At 40.7% G+C, this 20,211-nt stretch overlaps 1 protein-coding gene across 7 annotated transcripts in view; it reads right to left on the bottom strand.

The window, feature by feature from the left end:
• Positions 1-20,211, bottom strand: part of Cadps (Ca++-dependent secretion activator) — a 451,304-nt gene that overhangs the window by 223,557 nt on the left and 207,536 nt on the right. For all 7 annotated transcript variants that reach the window (XM_013010381.1, XM_013010385.1, XM_013010383.1 and 4 more), the window contains exons 5-6: positions 15,456-15,689; positions 10,293-10,414 (exon numbers count right to left, since the gene is read on the bottom strand). In XM_013010381.1, coding sequence (XP_012865835.1) covers positions 10,293-10,414; positions 15,456-15,689 — 356 coding nt within the window. The remainder of the gene's footprint in view (positions 1-10,292; positions 10,415-15,455; positions 15,690-20,211) is intronic.

Below are 20,211 nucleotides of genomic sequence, written 5' to 3'. Positions count from 1 at the left end.
ATGGAAGATCTCACTGGAAAATTGACTGTCCCGCCCCCCTGCTGTATATCTACCTCCTACAAGAGTTTCAGTGATGCCAGGCTGACTTGAAAGGCTTGGTGGTAATGACTGAAAAAAACTCATAGAGGAAGAGTCAAATGGTATCTGGTACAAGAATGCCACACCCCAGAGGGCCTGGTGCTCTCAGAAAATGAGGAAAAAATGGGAATGCAAAGGTACATGTTTAGAATCGATCCCTTTCACTCCCTCCCTTCTACCACATGGCGTCCACAGATTGCTGCTGTCTCCACTGTTGCCGGTGTCTTACATAGTTTCTTCAAAAGCTACCAGAGTGCTATCGCCTACACGTACATTCGACCTGGCTCCTTTTGGATGGAATATCCAGATGTTTTGCTGTAAGTCTAGTTTTGGCTAGCCTCTCTGAGCAGCTGTCTCTTCCTTTCCCTTTCACCTGCTCTGGCCACAGCGGCCTTCTCTCTGCCCCTAAAGGTAGTAGGCTCCTTGTTCTCAGGCTTTCTAAACTGGCCCATCATGTTGTTTTCATGTTGTCTTCCAATACAGGTTTAAATTCCAATGTCACCTCTGAAGGACACTTTCTGCCCAGTCTAATTAAAACAGCTTCTTCTCCCCACTGTGCTAAATCTCCACTGAATGATACTGAGTCTTTAATTCACAGAGGTGTTGAAGGGCCACACACTCAAGATTTGGCTGATGTTAAATGAGCTGAGGGTTAAAAATAAAATGTTTAGCTAATGCTGAGTATCAATATACTTCTACCAATAGACTTCTAGGGATGTAAGAACTATTAATTATTCAGTTATTACATCAATCTTATTATTAAATAGTCAAAGCACATACTTTCGCTACTATGGTACAGGTATAAGTAATTTCTTTGCATCATCAGCTAAATTCTTCCCTGGTCTCCATATGTCCATACATGACACACTTAAGTCAGACAACAAACAGATGTTTACTTTGACTTGAGCTTGATGGAGCAGTAAACTATTTTTGGCTCTGCCAGTGTAGCAAATTGCTGTCAGTCACATTAATGGCAAATTGTCAAGCTATTCTTCCTTCTGGATAGGAACGGATGAAAGAAAAGCTTCTGTTGTAAATATGTTGAATATGTCTACCAAATATATGTACCAAGATTAGAGTGATGATAAAGGGTAATCTTTACTTTTCAGCTTGGTGTTATTTAAATTTTATGAGTCCCCCCCAAAGCATATGTTTTTCAACCTAAAGATATTAAAGAATCACGTGTAAATTTTTTCATTTGCTTATTGTGTTCCATATAAAATAGTCTTTTATAATTACAGATTATGACATGTGGAAACATTTGGGTAATTAACATAAGTATATAGGTTTGTGGTTTAATTCACTGATAGAATTTCAATACGTAGAGGAGAATTTGACTGTAATATGCATTTGGGAGCTCATCTGTACTTGAAAATGAATATTTGGATAGTATTACACAATGAGGATGAAATCCCTTATTTGCATTACCATGTGGACTGATTGTCATGGTTATCTCCAGGCCCCCATGATCACTGAGCATGTTCAGATATGCCAGAAAGGACTAAACATTTACTATTAGGTCTTGTAAAGGCGAGACTGAAGTGAAAGCTATGTGGTTGGTGTTGACCAAATAATCCTAAACTCAAAGCCAAAGTGTGATTTACCTATGCCAGCCCAGTGATTTAGAATTCTTTTGCCAATCGATTGCCTCTTTAGATTGGGGACTTTGCAAGGGTGATCTCTTTGCCTTGATTCTCTTGGGGTACTACAGCACTGTGAGGGCACAGAATGGGGCACAGATGCACGAGATAAATGGAGGAGGGGCTGACTGAACAGACAGGAGACAGGCCAAGAAATATCTGGTATTCCTCTTTGTGATCTGATTCTATCCAGGAGTTGCAAGGATTTGTGGCATCAGCACAAGGATGAGTCTCGATCCCAAGTGGCTGATGACGCACACTGAGTTCTTCCAGAGGCGGTCAGGCCCCTCGATCAGGCAGGCAAATCAGAGATTTGTTTTGTCTGGGCTCTCTTGAAAGTATGCAATGGAGAAAAAGAGAGAGAGACACACACACATTTCCTAGGTTCCAAACTGTGCTACACTTTACTCCATGGGAAGCCATCCTGTTATGCTCTTGGGTTAGAAATAGGTGGTAGGCTAGGTTCTGAGTAGGGTTGAGGCCTATCAGCAACCAGTAACTTTTTCCTGAGGGACTAGCTCCTGAGACACACACAGAGCCCAGTCTGGAGCCATTCTCGGGCTGGGGCGGGGAGTGTAGTTGTGGAGGAGGGAGGTAGGGGAAAAACAAAGGAGGAGGCAACAATGCTTGATAAGAATGTACTCATTACCTTACTCATGTAACTGTAACTCCTTTGTACAATATCTTTACAATAAAAAAAGAAATAAGTTGTATGACTTGATGCAGTAGATAGAAAATTGCTATGTAGAAATTAAACGAGATGGCTAGATATCTAGATAGTTCCTAAATACCCTAAGTATTTGGCATTAGCCAAGAAGTTCTTTCCCAGAGGGTATCCACTCATCTCCAGCCTTGTAGTTAGGCGAGTTTACAGCATAGGAAGCTTACTATCAAGAACAAGAAATTGGTCAACACTCTAACCTTTGATTGATGGCTGTGATGAGAATCATGGTGAAGAAGGTTCAGTTGGAGAACTAGTCTACTAGGTATATGACTCTGAATATGACTTAATAATCTAAAGAATTATACTGCCCTTTGCAATCTGTTCATCTTTGAGACAACTCTGGTGTCTTTAAGTCAATGTCACCCTAAGAGTATATTCTTGGCTCTGAACAAACATGTTAGTTACATACGTGGTTCTCAATTGGCACACGATCTATTTGATTTCCAGTTAGTTAAGCTGTACAGGTTGGGTTTAAAGAGCTGGAGGATTTTAACATCTTTTTGTTTCCTTTTCCTTTTCCTTTTTTGTTTTTGTTGGTCATGGGGCTTGAACCCAGGGCTTGGGCACTATACTTAAGTGTTATCATTCAAGGCTAACATTCTACCATTTGAAGCCATAGTGACACTTGCTATGTGTGTGTGTACGTGTATGTGTGTACGTGTGTGTGTGTGCATGCACATGTGTGCATGCACGCATGCACACATGCCAGTAGTGGGGCTTGAATTTGAGATCTGGGCTTTGATCTTTTTCTTGCTCAAGGCTGGCACTCTACTACTTGAGCCATAGCTAAACTTCTAACCTTTTTGGTGGTTGATTGGCAATAAGGGTCTCAAACTTTCCTGCTTAGGCTGGCTTTGAACTGTGATCCTCAGATCTCAGCCTCCTGAGTAACTAGGATTAGAGGCACAAGCCACTGGCACCAAGCTGTCATTTTGTTTCCCTCCAGTATAATGATAAGTTACTGATTGCTTAATAATACCCTAGGGAATTCAGTAAGTTCATAGTGGAGTTTTGGCTATTAAAACTATTTCTTGAGAGGTTACAATATGCCAGTCAATGAACCAGCTCTTAACAACAACCAAATAAATTTCAACAACAGTTCCTACAGGTCAGTTTGTATTTTTGTGGCTGTTAAAATTTGGGAAAACTGTAGTGCAGTGAAGGTTACCAAGGTTACCAAGTTGATGATAGAGCAAGCTGAGATCACCTTCAGGTCCATCAAAACACTTAACCAAACGGAACCTGCTCCTTCAGCACCTAGCATTCAGATTTTTTTTTCTGGTTCCGGGTTTAAACTCAGGGCCCAGGCACTGTTCCTGATCTTCTTTTTGCTCAAGGATAGCACTCTACCACTTGAGTTACAACTTCACTTCTGGCTTTTTGGAGTAATTTATTGGAGATAAGATGTTGACAGCTTTCCTGCCCAGGCTAATTTCCAACTGGGATCCTCAGATCTCAGTCCACCAAGTAGCTAGGACTACAGATGTGAGCTACTAGCACCCACACATTTTGATTTTAAGTGGGGCAACTGCTATTGGTGGTGATTTCCACGAGGATGGGATGGTGATCATCATTACTAAGGATTCTCCTGGGGTTTGTAAGTGCTTCAAGGGAAGGGGCCACCATCTTGCAGAATGATACAGGTAGTACCTAAATGCTGCTGCATACAATGGAGTTACATCTATTGAATTCATTGAGTGAAACACTTGTACTGTTGTGAGGGACAGCATAAGAATCACAATGTAAAACACAAGACAGTATTTGAACCCCCAAATAATGGTGCATGTGGAAAGGAAATAAGCCTTTTATAGTTTTTCTATGTGTTCAGTGCTAGTTAAAATACTTTCTTTTGGTGACCTTTCTGAAATAGGATAAAAGTACAATCTTTGGGTTTGGTTTTCTGGTTCAACTCTTACCGGTGCAACTTCTAATTCATCTAGAACTCTCTGGATCTTGTATTTCCATCAAAAATATGGGAATACCAAGTGCCTTTCTCATATGTTTGGGAGGACATTAAATGATGGCTTAGCATAGCACTAACTCTACAGAAAGTGTTAAGTCAAAGTTAATCATTAGTATTTTAGACCCAGAGTCTTTTATTCCTGTCTCTTCCTCCTTCCAAAGATTATAATAGGCAACAGGACTACTTTGTGATAGGCATTTTTATTTTAAGCATATTCTATATATTAATTTAGTTTCCATAGAAGTATAGAGAGTGAAACACCAGTGTTAATGGCCTAACAACCAATACAGGGATGTAGTGCTCTGGCTACTGACTTGTTGTTCTTATCTACCTCACCACTGTATTTCACACAGTAAGGAGCCTAAACTAAGCATCCCTTGTTTTACTACTATGAGGATTAACTTTCTAAACTGCATCTCATTCCTACAGGGAACAACTTTATGACATTCCTTCCCACTTTCTCTCTACTAAGTAACAATCAATTTTGTGCTAGTACTGGAGCTTGAACTCAAGGCCTAGATAACATTCTTTTTTTTTTTTTTTTGGCTCAAGGCTAGTGCTTTACCCCTTCAATCACAGCTCCATTTCTAGGCTTTTCCTGGCTAACTAGAGATAAGAGTCAGGTTTGTCTGTCTGAGGCTGGCTTCAAACTGTGAGTCTCAGGGAACTCTGCCTCCTATGTTTACAGGCATAATCACTGGCATCTAGTCACAAAAAAAGATATAAAATGGATATCCTTGTTTTATATCTATCCAATATTAGACTACTCAGGCCATTAGGGTTTCTATGGAATGTTTACATTTTGGGATGGAGACTCAACATCTAACTATCAAACTGTAGCTACTACATGATCACCCAATTCTAAAACACCTACAAAAACCAACAATTCTAATTACTCAGAGTTGCAATTTCTGAACATTGCCGAAGTTCTTTCATGATGGCTTTTCCTCTCAGTTGGATGAGAGGATGATGGAATAGTTGGGAATTATAGCCTAGTCCATTATCAGAATGTGGGGAAGCTGGGTAGCTCGGTGACATATTAGGTTGGACATTTATGATGGCGTTAGCAGCAGAGCATGGAACTCTCTCTTCAAAGCCTGTTCCTTGGGAACCAATTCCTTCTGCCATCTACTTTATAGTCTATTGCTTTACTAGCCAGATTATTCCTCTCCTGCTGACAAACAAATACAAGCTGGTCTTATACAAACTTTGGGGCTTTTTGTCCAGGCTTTCTGGTTTTGTAGTCAGGACAGTTCTCTGAGCATTTTTACTGATTTCCAGCGCACACATCTAAAAATCTAGCAAAGTTGAAATTCCGGGTCAGTGTTAATTTTCCCCATTGTGATTTAATTAACTCTGAAAGAGACTAAGCCTTTCCCCAGGAAGGAAAAAAAAAAGACAAGTTGTACGTGAATTTCCACTATACTCAACAGCCCACATAAATGTCTTCTATACTGTGCATTTAAGCATGAGTATGCTGGAGGGCAGATGAGAAATGAACTGATGCTTGTAACCATTTCCATGCAGTAACTTTCGAAGTTCTCAAGAACTTTGGTGGTTCATGGAGAATTTATCACTCTGCACCCAGGCACTTGGATTTTTCCATTCAGCTTTTCTCTATGGCTCTAGATCTTTAAAGGTCACATCTGTATTATTCCCAACTCTAACAACACAAATGCCTGCATGTGCTCAGTAGATATTCACTGACCGATATACCTGTGATTTTTAATTTACTTGGGTCCTTAAAGATGCTTCAACATTTCAAGAAGGAAATCCAGTCTGGCTTAAAAATCTCCCAGTGGCTTCTCTCAGGTCTTGGAACAAAGCTTACAAGCTGTGAAAGTCTACAAGGCCCTAAGCTTTCTGGCTATGCCACGTTCTTTAGGATCCTTCTGCAAATATTTCCCTCTATTAACTAATCTCTGTCACACTGATCTCCTTCTGGGTCAAGCCCCTTCCCAGCTCAAAGCCTGTGTGTCTGCTGTCTCCTCTGCCTGCAGCATGGAGAATGCTTTTCCAGTCACAGATTCCCCATGACTCTTTGAATGGCTGTTCTCTCTCAACCTTCAGGTGCAAATTCAAGCGCTACATACTCAAGCAGGGCTGCTCTGGACACTGGAGTAGATTGTTCATTCCTTTTAGTGCACAAGCTGTAATCAGATGTTAAACTTTCACTCATTTATTTATTGCCTGCGTCCTTTATTAAGATGTTCAGGCAATGACGACAAAGCTGGATGTGTGTTATTCATGGCTGTAGCCCCTGGTACTAACTGGACACAAGGAAAGTATTGTCTATACACTTGGTGAAGGAATAGGAATGCCCACCCTTTTCTATTACTCATTTACACCCACATTTCAGAGGAGACATGCAGGGAAGATTTCCTACTTTCACGTAAACCATTCTAAGCCCCCGTACACAGGAAATAGTTTTGGTGAAATTGAGAAAGGAAGTACTATCATTAAGAAGATGATATGCAAGGCAAACAGTTGGAAGGAACAACTTCCTTTTTTTTCTGATTTTGTAGCTGACTTACTGTGGGGGCGAGGTAACAGAACTCCATTTCCCTGAATAATTTGGGGATAATAAGTTGGGCACATTCTGCATTGTGCCATTAGGACAAATACTATATGTCACAGAAGAACAATGTTATAGAAAGCTGTTGCCTTTGCTTTTTTTTTGTCTCTTGTTTTAATGTAGTCTCATTGAAAACACTCTAAGGCTATGATGAAATTTCCCAGTTAGGACATTTTCTTTCCTCATTCCCTTAGAAAATGGCAAGAAACCATCTGATTGGGGTTTCTAATTCCTGGCAATAATAAAATCCATATGTCATGAAGCCCATGGCTTGTCAGGGAGTGATGAACTTGTTAAATAATCAAATGCCAAGTGAAATCATTAGTTGTAATTCAGAAGAATACAATTTCCGATAAGGTAGTATAATACTGGGTTGTTCATTTAAGCTTTCTTTCTTTTTAGCAAAATTATTTACATATTCTGATGGTTAATCCTCAGGGCATGCTGTATGTAGAATAGAAGGTAATTTATCCCTGTATAAGATAACCCAGGAAAGAGAGTCATTTCTGGAGAATATCTACTCAGAGGAGATACAAGCTTTGTTTATATCAATTTCACTAACTTAAAGTGATTTGCCTACCATCGTCCTCACCTTTGAAATCCTATACCTTGTATACATTTTGAAATAGCATGTTATTCTGAAGATTACTTGTGATCCTACCTAATACCATCTGTGCTATTGTATACTTAATATATTTGATTTAAAATGCTTCCCTTTTTAAATGGCAGCATATATTTCTTTGAAGAGGAAACCTTGTATTACCAGTGTAAAAAGACATAGCAGGACTGCAGCCAAAAATGAGAGCTACCACAATGGGATCAAGCAATTCTATATAAATAAATCCCAAATGGAGGTTGCTGTCTATAGAAGGTTCTGAGCTGGTAAACATCAGCTAGCCCCAAGTTAAAATGCCCTCCATTGCTGAGCACTGGTGGCTTATGCCTATAATCCTAGGTACTCAGGAGGCTGAGATCTGAGACTCCAAGCTGGGTACTGTAGATCAAACACTGGACATTCAAAGCCTTTCTAGTCTCACTGTAGACATTGTAAGCTGATCGTGGTACTTTTTCCCTCTGGCTACACATCTTGCTTGAAAAAACTTCTCAATTCAGCACCCTACATAGCTATGACAAATTGATTTGACTTGAACCTATTCATGTAGCTTGCAATCAGAATGTATTAAAAAAACAAATCAATAAACCAACTGTGGGGATCTGGTAATACTGGTAGAGGGAGCATGAAAAACACATCCTTTCTGTTAGAGAAGCAAAAGGCTTCTGCATGAGGTGTTGTTTGGGCATGGATATTGTAATGAACATATATGGATACAAGTAAATGGGCAAGTGAAATAAGTATTTCAAGCACGCACCCCCCCTACATTCTATATTTGTTTGCAATGTGAAACCTTTAGACATCCATAAATACACAAGAACCAGCTCACTGCTTAACACTGGCAACAGAAACCGTTACATCCCATAAAATGATACGAATTGCCTTTTGAGGTAAAATATCCGGGATACAACAACACTGTGTTGGAAGAACCAGAGCTTTCTCCTTCTTTATCTCATGACACCATAGCAGGCCCCATTTCTTACAAAGCTAGCAGACATAAAATAGGCTCCCTTCCTGCCACACCACATATTAACAAAAAAAAGCACATTGAAATAGCTTAGCATAACACACCAACATCAAAGGTAAAGAGATTTCACCAACTGGCAGAGAACTGGTGTGTTGTCAGTATGGGGTTAATCTTTAGAAAAGAAGGGAGGATGAGGAGTCCTATTGGTTTCTATTTCCTTCTGCACACACACACACATACGCACACACACACACATGCGCGCGCACACGCACACACACATACACTCATTAATTTCATCTGGCTTCTGAGCATCTCAGGCTTTGTTACTCACGCAAAGACCCACTCGAAGGCACACAATGCCTTCAGCCTCTCTCTAGTCCGGGAAACATCCAGTGCTTCCTTTGAACTATTTTGTTTGAACACCCCAGTAAGTTATTCATGCTCTGCCAAACAGTTCAGAAAGCTCTGGGGATGGGAGACGCAGTGAGCTGGTGAGAGGGGTTACTCCTTTTGATGACTCTCTTATGAATTAATACCAACCTGAAAAGAGGCTCATTAGTTTAGGCTGGATGCCCAGAGGTAGGAAAGGAAGGGACAGAGGCAGTGGGTGTGGAGGGAAGGAAGCAGTGGTCCTTCATGAATCTCTGAGGCTTGAGAGTCTACTAAGCCAAATGATCTAAACTGCATGGCTCTTATCAATCACTGCACAGGATCCTAACTCATCTGCATGACGTTTGGCCCCTTCCAATGCGGAGAGAATGATCTTTGCAAACCACACGTCTGTCCATACTTTCCCTTTTGTGGCCTAACCTAGCTTTCTAAAAGGCCTACAGCTTAACTCTTCTTCAAATTCCAGCCCCTCTTGCTTACATTGAATCATTCCTTTCCACATAGCCTTGGCAGATCACAAGACCTTTATATAAACTACTCACTCCATCTTTTATAATTAGCTCAAGTGTCTCATGTGTTCCAAGGTAGGCTTATTCCGTTTTTGTCCCCCTGACAGGGTCATTCAGCTCCTCCTAATGTCTCCTCTTAAAGAATTCTTTCTCTGTATTTACAACTGCAGTTGTACTTTGGCACCTATAGGAGACTGGTTATTGGATTCCCCCTATATCACATGGATATCTAAATATACAGATGTTCAAGTTCTTGATATAAACTAGCATAATATTTTCATATAACCTATACACAGCCTCCATATACTTTAGAGGTTACTCATACCTAGTGCGATGCAAATGCTATCAGAACATTTATGCTGTATTATTTGAGGGACACTGGTAAGAGATAAAGTCTGTGCATGTTCAGTACAGACACAATATGAAGGGCAAGATTTCAATCTACAGTTGGCTGGATCTGTGATCTCATAGAAACAGAGGAGTGGCTGTATTTACAATTTATATTTGTGAGACTAGTTTTCTGGTGTCTGTCATGATACTGTGATCTCTATGAGGCTACACTGGACACACACTGGACACACACACACACACACACACACACATTTGACAAAAGACCCTTGAAAGAAGAGGATCTCTACAACTTCTCTCAAGTAGCAGCTTTGTGAGAGCAGGAGTCCTGATCATGACTACCAAAATAAAATGGACTCCAGTCATTTTCTTTGCTAAATAAACAAGCCTATGTCTCGTAGGGCCTTCTGGGAACCTTAGACCTGTCGTTGGAGCTGGTGAAAACAGAATCCTCTGTGAAAGGCGTCATGGAGAATCTCACTTACGTTGGTTTTGAAGCCTCCGCTTGATCAGTCTGGAGTTTCTCTCCTCCTTCCACCTCCATCGTGCAGTACACAATACGGTTTGGAGCCAAGGATTTGAGTCCTTGGACCTCCATGATCACCACCTGAGAAACAGGATCACACAGAATGCATGTTATGGCCACTCAGGGGAAAATAAACAGATGAGAAGAAGTCACAAAGAAAGCCAATGGGGTTTGGGATGGCTTCGACCAAGGTCTTACTAGTCATGCTGGGTCCAATTTAGCATGTAAATGCAATTGCTCACAACACAGCTATTGCTCCTAGAAGTAAAAACAAGTCCTACTAATTCAGATACTTATAGGAACAAACAGGAAATGTGAAATGGGTTGCTCTTTCTATGTTAAACAAGTAGTATTGTTTTCTTCATTTCCATTCTAAATCACTCCCCACTCCCTTTTTTGGCTGTACTAGGATTTGAGTTCGGGACACCAGACTTGCTTTACCAATGGAAACATATATCCAGTCCCTTTAAATTTAGGCTATTTTATGTTTTTTGCCCTAGAGGCTGGCTTTAGACCATGATCTTCCTAACTCCTGAGTGGCTAGGATTCTAGTGGGAGGCACCTTGTTCAATTTAGACTAGCTTTTGGTTCAATACTTGGGAGAGACATAGCTCATGAACTCCTTTTATGATAAGAGAAGCAACAGTACCATTTCTAAAATAAAGAGCAGTACCATGCATTGTTAGAGTTAAAGGTACAATGGGGAGTAGTGAAGACTGACACACTGGAGAACATACGATCCATCTAATTAGGGGCGTGCACCTCCCAGGTGTCTTCCCGCAGTTTAGAGTTAGCACAGTCTCACAATTTCCTACCAAAGAGTGGAAATAGGAAGCACAGTCCACAATCTGATTGCGAAGTGGTGACGGCAATGTACACAGAGAGGAATAAAACCTGCACACTGTGCACACTATGCACTGAAATAAACACAAAATGTGTCTGGGCTTGCCATCTCTGGTCTAGTGAGAGAGAAAAACCAGTGTCAGCTTAGATTAAGATGTCTCATTTACAATCTTGGCAATTTCCATAAACTCCCACTCTGCACTCCATTCCATAGTCTGCGACTCTGACATGTGGTGATTTTAGTGGTATGTCTGCCATGAGACAGGAGGGAAGGGAGAGAAAATGACACTGATTAAAACAAATCTGAACTAAATGACCCACATACATCAGGGAATAAGTTAGACTCCAAAAGAGTCATCACAAAAGGATAGGATGGGAATATTAAAAAAAAAGTTGTTTGAAAGGTTTGGTTCAAGCAAGAGCAATAGGGACATCTAAGTCTTCATTTTGCCATGCCACACACAGCTCAAGGGCTCTGAAAGTGAATGTGGCTCAGAATCACTTACAGTTTGTCAAGCCAAACTCCCCTAGAGTTTCTGACCATGGCTGGGCTGGGGCTAGGACTTGCATTTTTAATCATTTTCATATTGATGCCGATGCTCTTGACCCAGGACCCAGAACTCATGTGACACTAGGCAAATTACTTGATGTTGAAGATGCTTAATTTTCTTTCACACCTGCAGAGGCCTTAGTTTTCTTCTTGTCTGTAAAGAGCGGATGATTATATGCACCCTGTGGCTGTCAGGTGAGGATCCAGAGAGATGATGTATGTGATGGAGACCAAAGGAGGATAATATCTATCTATCTACCTACGTATCTATCTATCTATCTATCTATCTATCTATCTATCTATCTATATCTGTCTATCTATCTTTACCACACTCATAGGAAGAAAGGAAAGGCATTGTGGGAAGAGTATTCAATTTGGAATTTAAGAGATTTTGCTTCCAATTTTAATTCTGGAGCCTCGCTAGCAGTATAATCATTGGCAGGTGTGTTGACATCAGTCAGGCTTGTTTTTCACACCTGGAAATACCTCAAAGGATTGACTAGTGAGGGGCAGGAAGGGTGGAGGAATTCAGAGTTAATAAAAGTCCAGCATCAGCCTGCAGCAGTATTCTACAAATACCTGTTGCTTTTCTTCAGAGCAATCCGTGCGCAAGGCCACACACTTGGCATCCTGGACCCCTTTCCTTTGCTGCTAAGTGCTTTTCACTAATTATATATACTAACTCTTGTCTCAGCCTCCAAAATCAAATCCTAGCTTGTCTTGATGGGATGACAATCCCCCTTCCCTCATCTCTCCCCAAAACACATCCACAAATAGATGTGCAGTGGCTTTGGTGGCAGTTTTGTTCTGGTGTACAATTTAGTGTTGGAATTAAAAAGTATCTGGGACCCTGGGGCATTTCTATTTCTCATGTATTTAGAAGGCAAAGCTACTGGGATCATATTCATGGGAGGATGGGGAGCGACCTGCCCACATCTCTATTTCATAACAGCAGCTCCATAATATTGACAATCGATAAAGAATTAGAAAATTGCAGACTTAGAAGCTTCATGAAAGTCAATAAGCCACCTTCTTCCCTCGCCTTTTCTGTAGGAAGACAAGAGGCAGTAGGGAATAAATTGCCACCTTTAATTGGCAATAATCAGATTCAAAGGCACCTAAGAAAAAGCATTCAGTACCTCAGGTGGCAGTGCTTATTTTTTTTAAGGAAGTTTCTGTGAAATTGCACTGATGATTTTTTTCACACCCCAAGTGCTCTATATTTAATTGAATGTCACCTCTTCCAACTGGCAAAAACATGTGGAAACACTAATGTGAGGATCTTGATCCAAACTGAGCCCACAGAAAGAAATTACCTACAGTTAATCCATGTCAATCCTTAAACGATGTCCTCAAAAATTAGTCTTTACACTTTTAATTAAGTATATGAAAATACTATCTCTTCCCTTGGTCTCCCCAAATCCAGGATAATCAGAACATCCTTAGGGGTAGAATTTTACTATATTAATAAAAGCTAGAAGAAAGGATAGTGAAAGTTTTCACCAGGAAAATGTAATAATGTTTTAAGGACAGTTTGCCCTAATTTGAAGACTATACACTGTGTACATGTATTTAAATATCCCCTGGAATCTTATAAATATGTGCATATGTGCAATTCCTATGTATCAGTTAAAAACCTTTTTTAAAAACATCCTTCTGGAGGTTGGATGTGGTGGTTCATGCCTGAATTCCCAGGAGCTAGGAGGCAGAGGCAGGAGAATGGGAGTTTGAGATAAGCCTGGACTACACAGCAAATTTAAGCCTAGTCTGGGGTACATAACAAGACCAATTTAAAAAACAGATTATATAAAAACTGCTTAAAACCATAAGGATCTTATTAAAATACATACAGAGGGCTATGCCCCACAGAAAATTCCTTTCATTTTCTGATACCTCTATTGAGGCATATTTTATTTATCACATAATTAACCCAATTCAAGTGTACAATCCAGTGACTGTTTTGTAGATTTACCAAGTTTCGTTTAAGGACTTTTTGCTTTTCCCAATAAAAGTTTGTATGGTCATTTCTATTCACTGGCTCAGTCAACACTAATATAAATTCTATTTTTGTAGATATTCCTTCTGAACATATCATATCAATGGGGTCATACTGTATGAGGTCTCCTGTGTCTGTTTTTTTTAAACTGGGGGGGGGCAGTACCGGGTTTTGAACTCAGACCTGGGTGCTGTTTTTAGTTGCTTTTATTTTTGTTTTTTGTCAGTTGTGGGGCTTGAACTCTGGGCTTGGGCTCTATCCCTCAGCTCTTCAGCTCAAGGTGAGCACTCTACTGCTTGAGCCACAGCACCATTTCCTGTTTTCTAGTGGTTTATTGGACTTTCCTGACTGGGCTGGCTTTGAACCGTGATCCTCAGATCTCAGCCTCCTGAGTAGCTAGGATTATAGGTGTGAGCCACTGGCACCTGGCTTTGTTTTTAGTTTTATCTCTCAAGGCTGGTAATCTGCCACGTGAGCCACACTCCACTTCTGTCTCTTTGCTGGTTAGGAGGAGATCAAAGAGTCTCACAGACTTTTCTGTCTGGGCTGTCTTTAAACTGTGGTCTTCAGATATCAGCTTCCTGACGAGCCAGGATTACAGTCATGAGCCACTGGCACCTAGCATGTCTGGCTTCTTGCACTAAGAATAATTCCACGCTACAGTGTGTAACAGCAGGTTCTTTCCTTGCTTGCTGGATTGTATTCAGTTGTGCTGATATAGCACAATTTGTTTTATTGATGTGCCAGTTGATGGGCATTTAAATTTTCACTATTTTTGACTACTATGAGTAATGCCACTATAAATAGTTGCAATCGATCAGTGGTAACACTCACCTTCATTTCTATTGGGGAGTATCTAAAGAGTGGAATTATAGTTGACATAGTAGTTTTTATGTTTGAGCAAATGCTAGTTTCATTTCCAAAGTATTCAATGTCAAGTTTCCATTCCCCAAACATCCTAGTTCAAGGTGTAGACATGTCTAGGAACCTACCTACTAAATCAGCTTCCAAAGGAAATCGGATATAGGTGATTGAGAAACAAATGTGGAGAGAAATGACAGAAGAAAACATTGACATGCTGAATATTCTGCTGACATTCTGACCTGAATGGGTTCTTAACTTCAGAGGGCTGAAATACACTTAAAGTCTCTCCCACAGCAAGGGACTTTCTACTATGTAGCCCAGGAACATAAATGGGAAAGAAAATGTACAACTCACCATGAAATGATGCTGGATTGACTTCCTTCTAAGTATAACATAGGCTGCCAAAAATTTAAGCCTTCTAAATTACATAAGGTTCTTTACAAAATCTTTGAGCACTGCTGCTTCAAGACAGAGAAGGTAACACACAATTACCTTTAGAAGCTGGCTCTTAAGATTGCATTCCTTTAAGAAAAACAAAGGCTCTTGTTGAGGAGACCCACTTTACTGATGACTGACCTATATGCTTAGCAAGCTGGTATTTTAGTAATTGCCCCCCGGGGTACAGGTGAAATAAGGTGATTTGTGGTGCATCTAATCACAAAGGTCCAGCTTGCTGGGATAGAAAACTCTCCGGGCATTGTTGCCTCCTTCTTTATTTTTCCTCTACAATGCTCAATAGGAAATGTACTCATTACCTTGCTCATGTAACCATAACCCCTCTGTACAGTATTTTTACAATAAGAAACGTACACAAAAATGAAATATACACACACACACATGAAAACTCTCCAGGGTGCAGGGCTTTTTACCTCTAAGGAGAAGGACAGCACGACGTCTGACTTGGAGAGCTGATTCTCACTCTCCTCGCCCATGTCAATGATGGATGCGTTGTGGCTGCGTTTAAGTTTCTGCAGCTTGAACTCTCCCCCCTTAGACACCGGCATGCTCTCTAGGTTGGCCATGAGGAGGTTGACAGAGGACTTCAGTTCCTCAATGTACATGTTTTCCATTTCTTTGGATACAAACTTTGGAAATTTGCGTTCCTTGAAAAAGCAAAAAAAAAAAAAAGGTACAAACTCAGAAATAAATAGAGACCTCATTTTTATGGAAGGTTTGCATATCACAGCTAAGAGTTATGATGACAGTTACCACTAATGAAATTTACACAGATAGCATGCTGGAAAAATGTTCAGCTTTCTCTTGTGGACAGACGCTTGCTTTCTAGTTATTTACAACCTCTAATAGGTAGGAAACACACACATAAATGTATTGTAAGAAAGAGTCAAATGTTTTATTATGGTTTTTTCCCCTTCATTTGCTCTAGCAGATTTGATTTGTGGAAAGAAAGAGAATGGGGTGATATTTTTTCAGATCTGGTTTCAGTTCAAACCATTTTTCTTCCTTCCTTCCTTCCTTCCTTCCTTCCTTCCTTCCTTCCTACCTTCCTTCCTTCCTTCCCTCCCTCCTTCCCTCCCTCCCTTCTCTCTCTCTCTCTTTCTTTCTTCCTTTCTGCAAAATGCCATCAAGTTGTTTTTAAGTTATGGAAACAGAAAGACACCCTATTTCTGGATATCTATAGAGATATTCCTCACATGAATAATTCAAGAGGAGCTCATTTGAGATGTTTCAAACATAGCCGGTGGCTATTTCTAAGAAGAATATTTACCGTTTTTTGCAAGAAAAAATAGAAAAAAATTAACGAAGTGATAAAAATGTGATTGAAATGATTTTAAAGAACTTTTCATTAACTACTGTCTGAAATTTAGGTTTTCAAAATTATCTTTTAAAAATTTGTTAGAAAAGATAGAACAATTTCGTATCCGAACCAACCTCTGCTCTTTAAAACTCTGCATATATGCAGGTGATATGCTCTAGTCATGCGATTTGCTCACAATTCTATTGTCAGAGTGTCTTGAATAAACTTTGGCTTGATCACCTAATCCAGGAATCAAACTCTACTCTTCTTTAACTGCTGGAGTGCAGAGAAAGCCAAACCTGATTTACTTATTTATTTTGCAAGTGATAGACAAATACAGCTCAAATGGACTCAAATAACAAAAGGAATCGATTGCATTGATTGGCATGGAAATGTCATAGAGTAGATTCAGCTTCAACAAAGCTGGAACTTAGTTTTTCTTTAAAAGCTTGGTTTTGTTTCTCTGTATTGGGTCTATGCTCAGTCTGGCTCCTCTTTATGTCACAAAAATGTTGCTTAAGGTCTAGAATTTATTGACATAACATGCACTGTCTATAAGAAGAATATTTCCTCTTGCCATATCCATGAAAGATGGACAGTCATTTATCCCAGGAGTCTGAGCATGCTCTTATGTGCATGCTCTGAACCGGTTTCTGTGGGCATTAATCTTCTGTGCTAATCACTCAGGTACAAGTGATATTGTCTATCTGTATGGCTACGGTAGACCTCTATCTAGATCACAAAGAACATGAATTAGTTTGTCCACTTTTGTGAGACACAGAATAGATATGTAGTTACAGGGGCACTTGGCTTAGAGTCAACAAACTAACTTTATTAACTAGCCATATTAATCAGTGTCACTTTATGAAGCAATTGGACATGAAGAATGAAATTGGTTGGTGGAGCTAAAAGATCATATAGATAGATGACTACCCAGACTGAGGATTGCCTAGTATATTGCTGAATCTGACAGTTGGATAAGAGAGTTGACAAAAGAGGAGAGAAAAAGAGGTCAAGGTTCAGAGGAGAAGAGAGAGGGTGGGAGGGAAGGAGGGGCAGCAGACAAGAGAGACGAGGCAGTCTAGAGTTTTGGTGTTTTGTTTTGTTTTTCTGGTCCTGGGGCTTGAACTCTGGGCCTGGGCACTATTCCTCAGCTCTTCAGCTAAGTGCTCTACCACAGAGCCACAGCACCACTTCTGGTTTTCTGAGTGGTTTATTGGAGATAAGAGTCTCATGGAGTTTCCTGCCCAGGCTGGCTTTGAATGCAATCCTCAGATTTCAGCCTCCTAAGTGGCTAGGTTTACAGGTGTGAGCCACTAATGCCCTGACCTTCTTTTGCTCAAGGCCAGTGAACCACAATGAGCCACCACATGAGTCACAATGTCACAATACTACTTCTGGCCTCTTCTGAGTGGTTTGTTGGTGATGCAAGCCTCATAGACTTTCCTACTTGGGCTGATTTTGAACTCTGATCCTCAGACCTCAGGCATGAGCCACCAGTGCCTGGCATTTTAACTGCTTTTAGGTGTCTAGTTATTCTTCTTGCAGGCCAGTCCCTCAGGAATCATTTTCTTTTCAAGAATTCCTCCCCCCACCCAACCACTAGCCAGCCAGAAAGGATACTTCTTCCTTGCAGAACTTTCACTGAAATACACATTGCCATCCCACTGTACGCAGCTTGCTGGTGACTTTGTGTGGTGCTAGTCTCCTGCCTAGCTGGATCCTCCTATGTGCTGTTTTCTTCCCTTTCCCCCTTCCTCCCTGGGTCACCCCCAGTCTCCTTGTCGACTTCCACATTTCAGCTGGAAAACTTCACTTCTCGCCTGTGAGGCACCCGATTACTATACCAGCTCGCCTTCTGAGTAGGACTTGGTAACAATGGGCTGAATGTCTGTGCTTCTATCAGATTCATCTGTTGAAATCTAGTTTTGTGTGTGATATTTAGGAGGCCTTGGGAGGCAATTGAGATATAAGGGCCTAGCCCTTATCAATGGGATTCGTGTGCAGAGAATTCATTTGCTTTTCTCCACCATGTGAGGACACAGCGAAAAGATGGCTGTCAATGAACCAAGAATTGGGCACCCTGACTGAATCTGTGGATGCCTTGATTTTGACCATTCCAGACCCCAGGACCATCAGAAGCCAATCTGTTGTTGTTTAGAATAGCTATAATATTCTATTAACAGCAGCCTGAATAGTTTAAGATACTTGTAAACTGAGGCATTTGTGTACTTTGTCTGTTTAATGCCCGTCTTTCCTGCTGGGGCATGAATGAGGACCTTACCTATCTTGTGGTTCCTGATGAAAACTAGCATAATATTTAGCAAGTAGTAAGCATTTGATACACACAGGTTGAGTAAATGGATCAATGGCTTGCCAAAATGTAAATATTAAATATCCTATGTAGCTAAAACGCAGCTGTGAGGAGGAGGTAGAAAGGGATGATAAATTAAGTTCTGGAAGAACATGGAGATGTTGCTTTTATAATTGGGTCTGCAATCTATTCAGTAACCACAGAGTTCTGGCTCTTTCTGGAGCCTATGAGTACAATCACTTCCTGCTTTAAGGTTGGGCTCAGCCCACAATGTGGTACTTTCTAAACACACTGTGGGTGAATGTGAAAGGCAGGATGGGTGCTTCTGAAAGAGATGATGCATTTATGGCCTTTCTAGCAGCTCATGGTGATAATGCAATGTAAGAGATTCCCTAAAGTCCTATTTCTTCAAAACTTCTTAATTTCTATTAAGGGTCACCCTTAAAATTCTGGAATACCAGGCTGAGTGTGGTGGTACATGCCTCTAATCCCAGCCATTCAACAGGTAAGAGGACTGGGAGTTTGAGGTAAAGTTAGTGAGACCACATCTCAAAAACAAAATGCAAAGAAAAGGGCTCAGAGTGAGGTACTTGCTTGGGATATTCCATGCCATGGGTTCAAGTCTCACTGACACTGCCTGGTACAGGCAGGTAGCTCTAGGGGTACCTTAGAGAGAAGATGGATATAAAGCATGTGTTCTCTCATTTGTGGAAGTTAGAATTAAATTATAATAAATAAGCAAGAACTTTGGGGTAGTATATATCAGCATATTAACTGAAATATGGGAGATTCAGGGGGAGAACTCAAATGGTGTAATTCATTAGAAAGGCTAAGTTACAGTCCAACAAAATAAACACCAGGAAACAGGTACTTGAAAGATGGGGCTGGGGTCAAGGAGTGAGGGCTAGACAAATGAAGAGAGTTGGGGTGGAGAATGCAATCATAAAATTCAATGCATATCCTAAGAAACGAAGACAATTGAGAGGAGTGGAGGTGGGAGGGATGGGGGGTGAGAAGGAGGAAAGGAGTAACACTGATCAAGATGTTTATGTTCATGAACTGCTTTGTTAACAGCAACACCTTTATACAACTACTTTTTAAAGATAATCTTTTTCTGGGGGGAGGGTGGCGTTCAGTCGTGGGGCTTGAACTCTGGGCCTGGGCACTGTCCCTCAGCTCTTAAGCTCAAAGTGAGCACTTTACCACTTGAGCCACAGCACCACTTCTGATTTTCTGGTGGTTTATTGGAGGTAAGAGTCTCATGGACTTTCCTGCCCGGGCTGGCTTTGAACTGCAATCCTCAGATCTCAGCCTCCTGAGTAGCTAGGATTACAGGCATGAGCCACCGGTGCTGGCCTTAAATATAATTTTTTAAAAGCCTTAGAGAAACAAAGCAAGCTACCCCACCCCTACCTTGAGCTGACAGATTGTAGGCTAGGTCTCTAATGAAATATCAAGGTTGTTGTGCTGGAAGTACATAAGATATATGAATTCTTCTTGAAAGACTTGGGGTCTCTCAGAGGAAAAGATAATGTTTGGACTGAGGGTCTGATAG

Source organism: Dipodomys ordii, unplaced genomic scaffold (assembly GCF_000151885.1).
Source record: "Dipodomys ordii isolate 6190 unplaced genomic scaffold, Dord_2.0 Scaffold12, whole genome shotgun sequence".
NCBI classification, from domain to species: domain Eukaryota; kingdom Metazoa; phylum Chordata; class Mammalia; order Rodentia; family Heteromyidae; genus Dipodomys; species Dipodomys ordii.
This window is presented reverse-complemented; position numbering and strand designations above follow the sequence as displayed.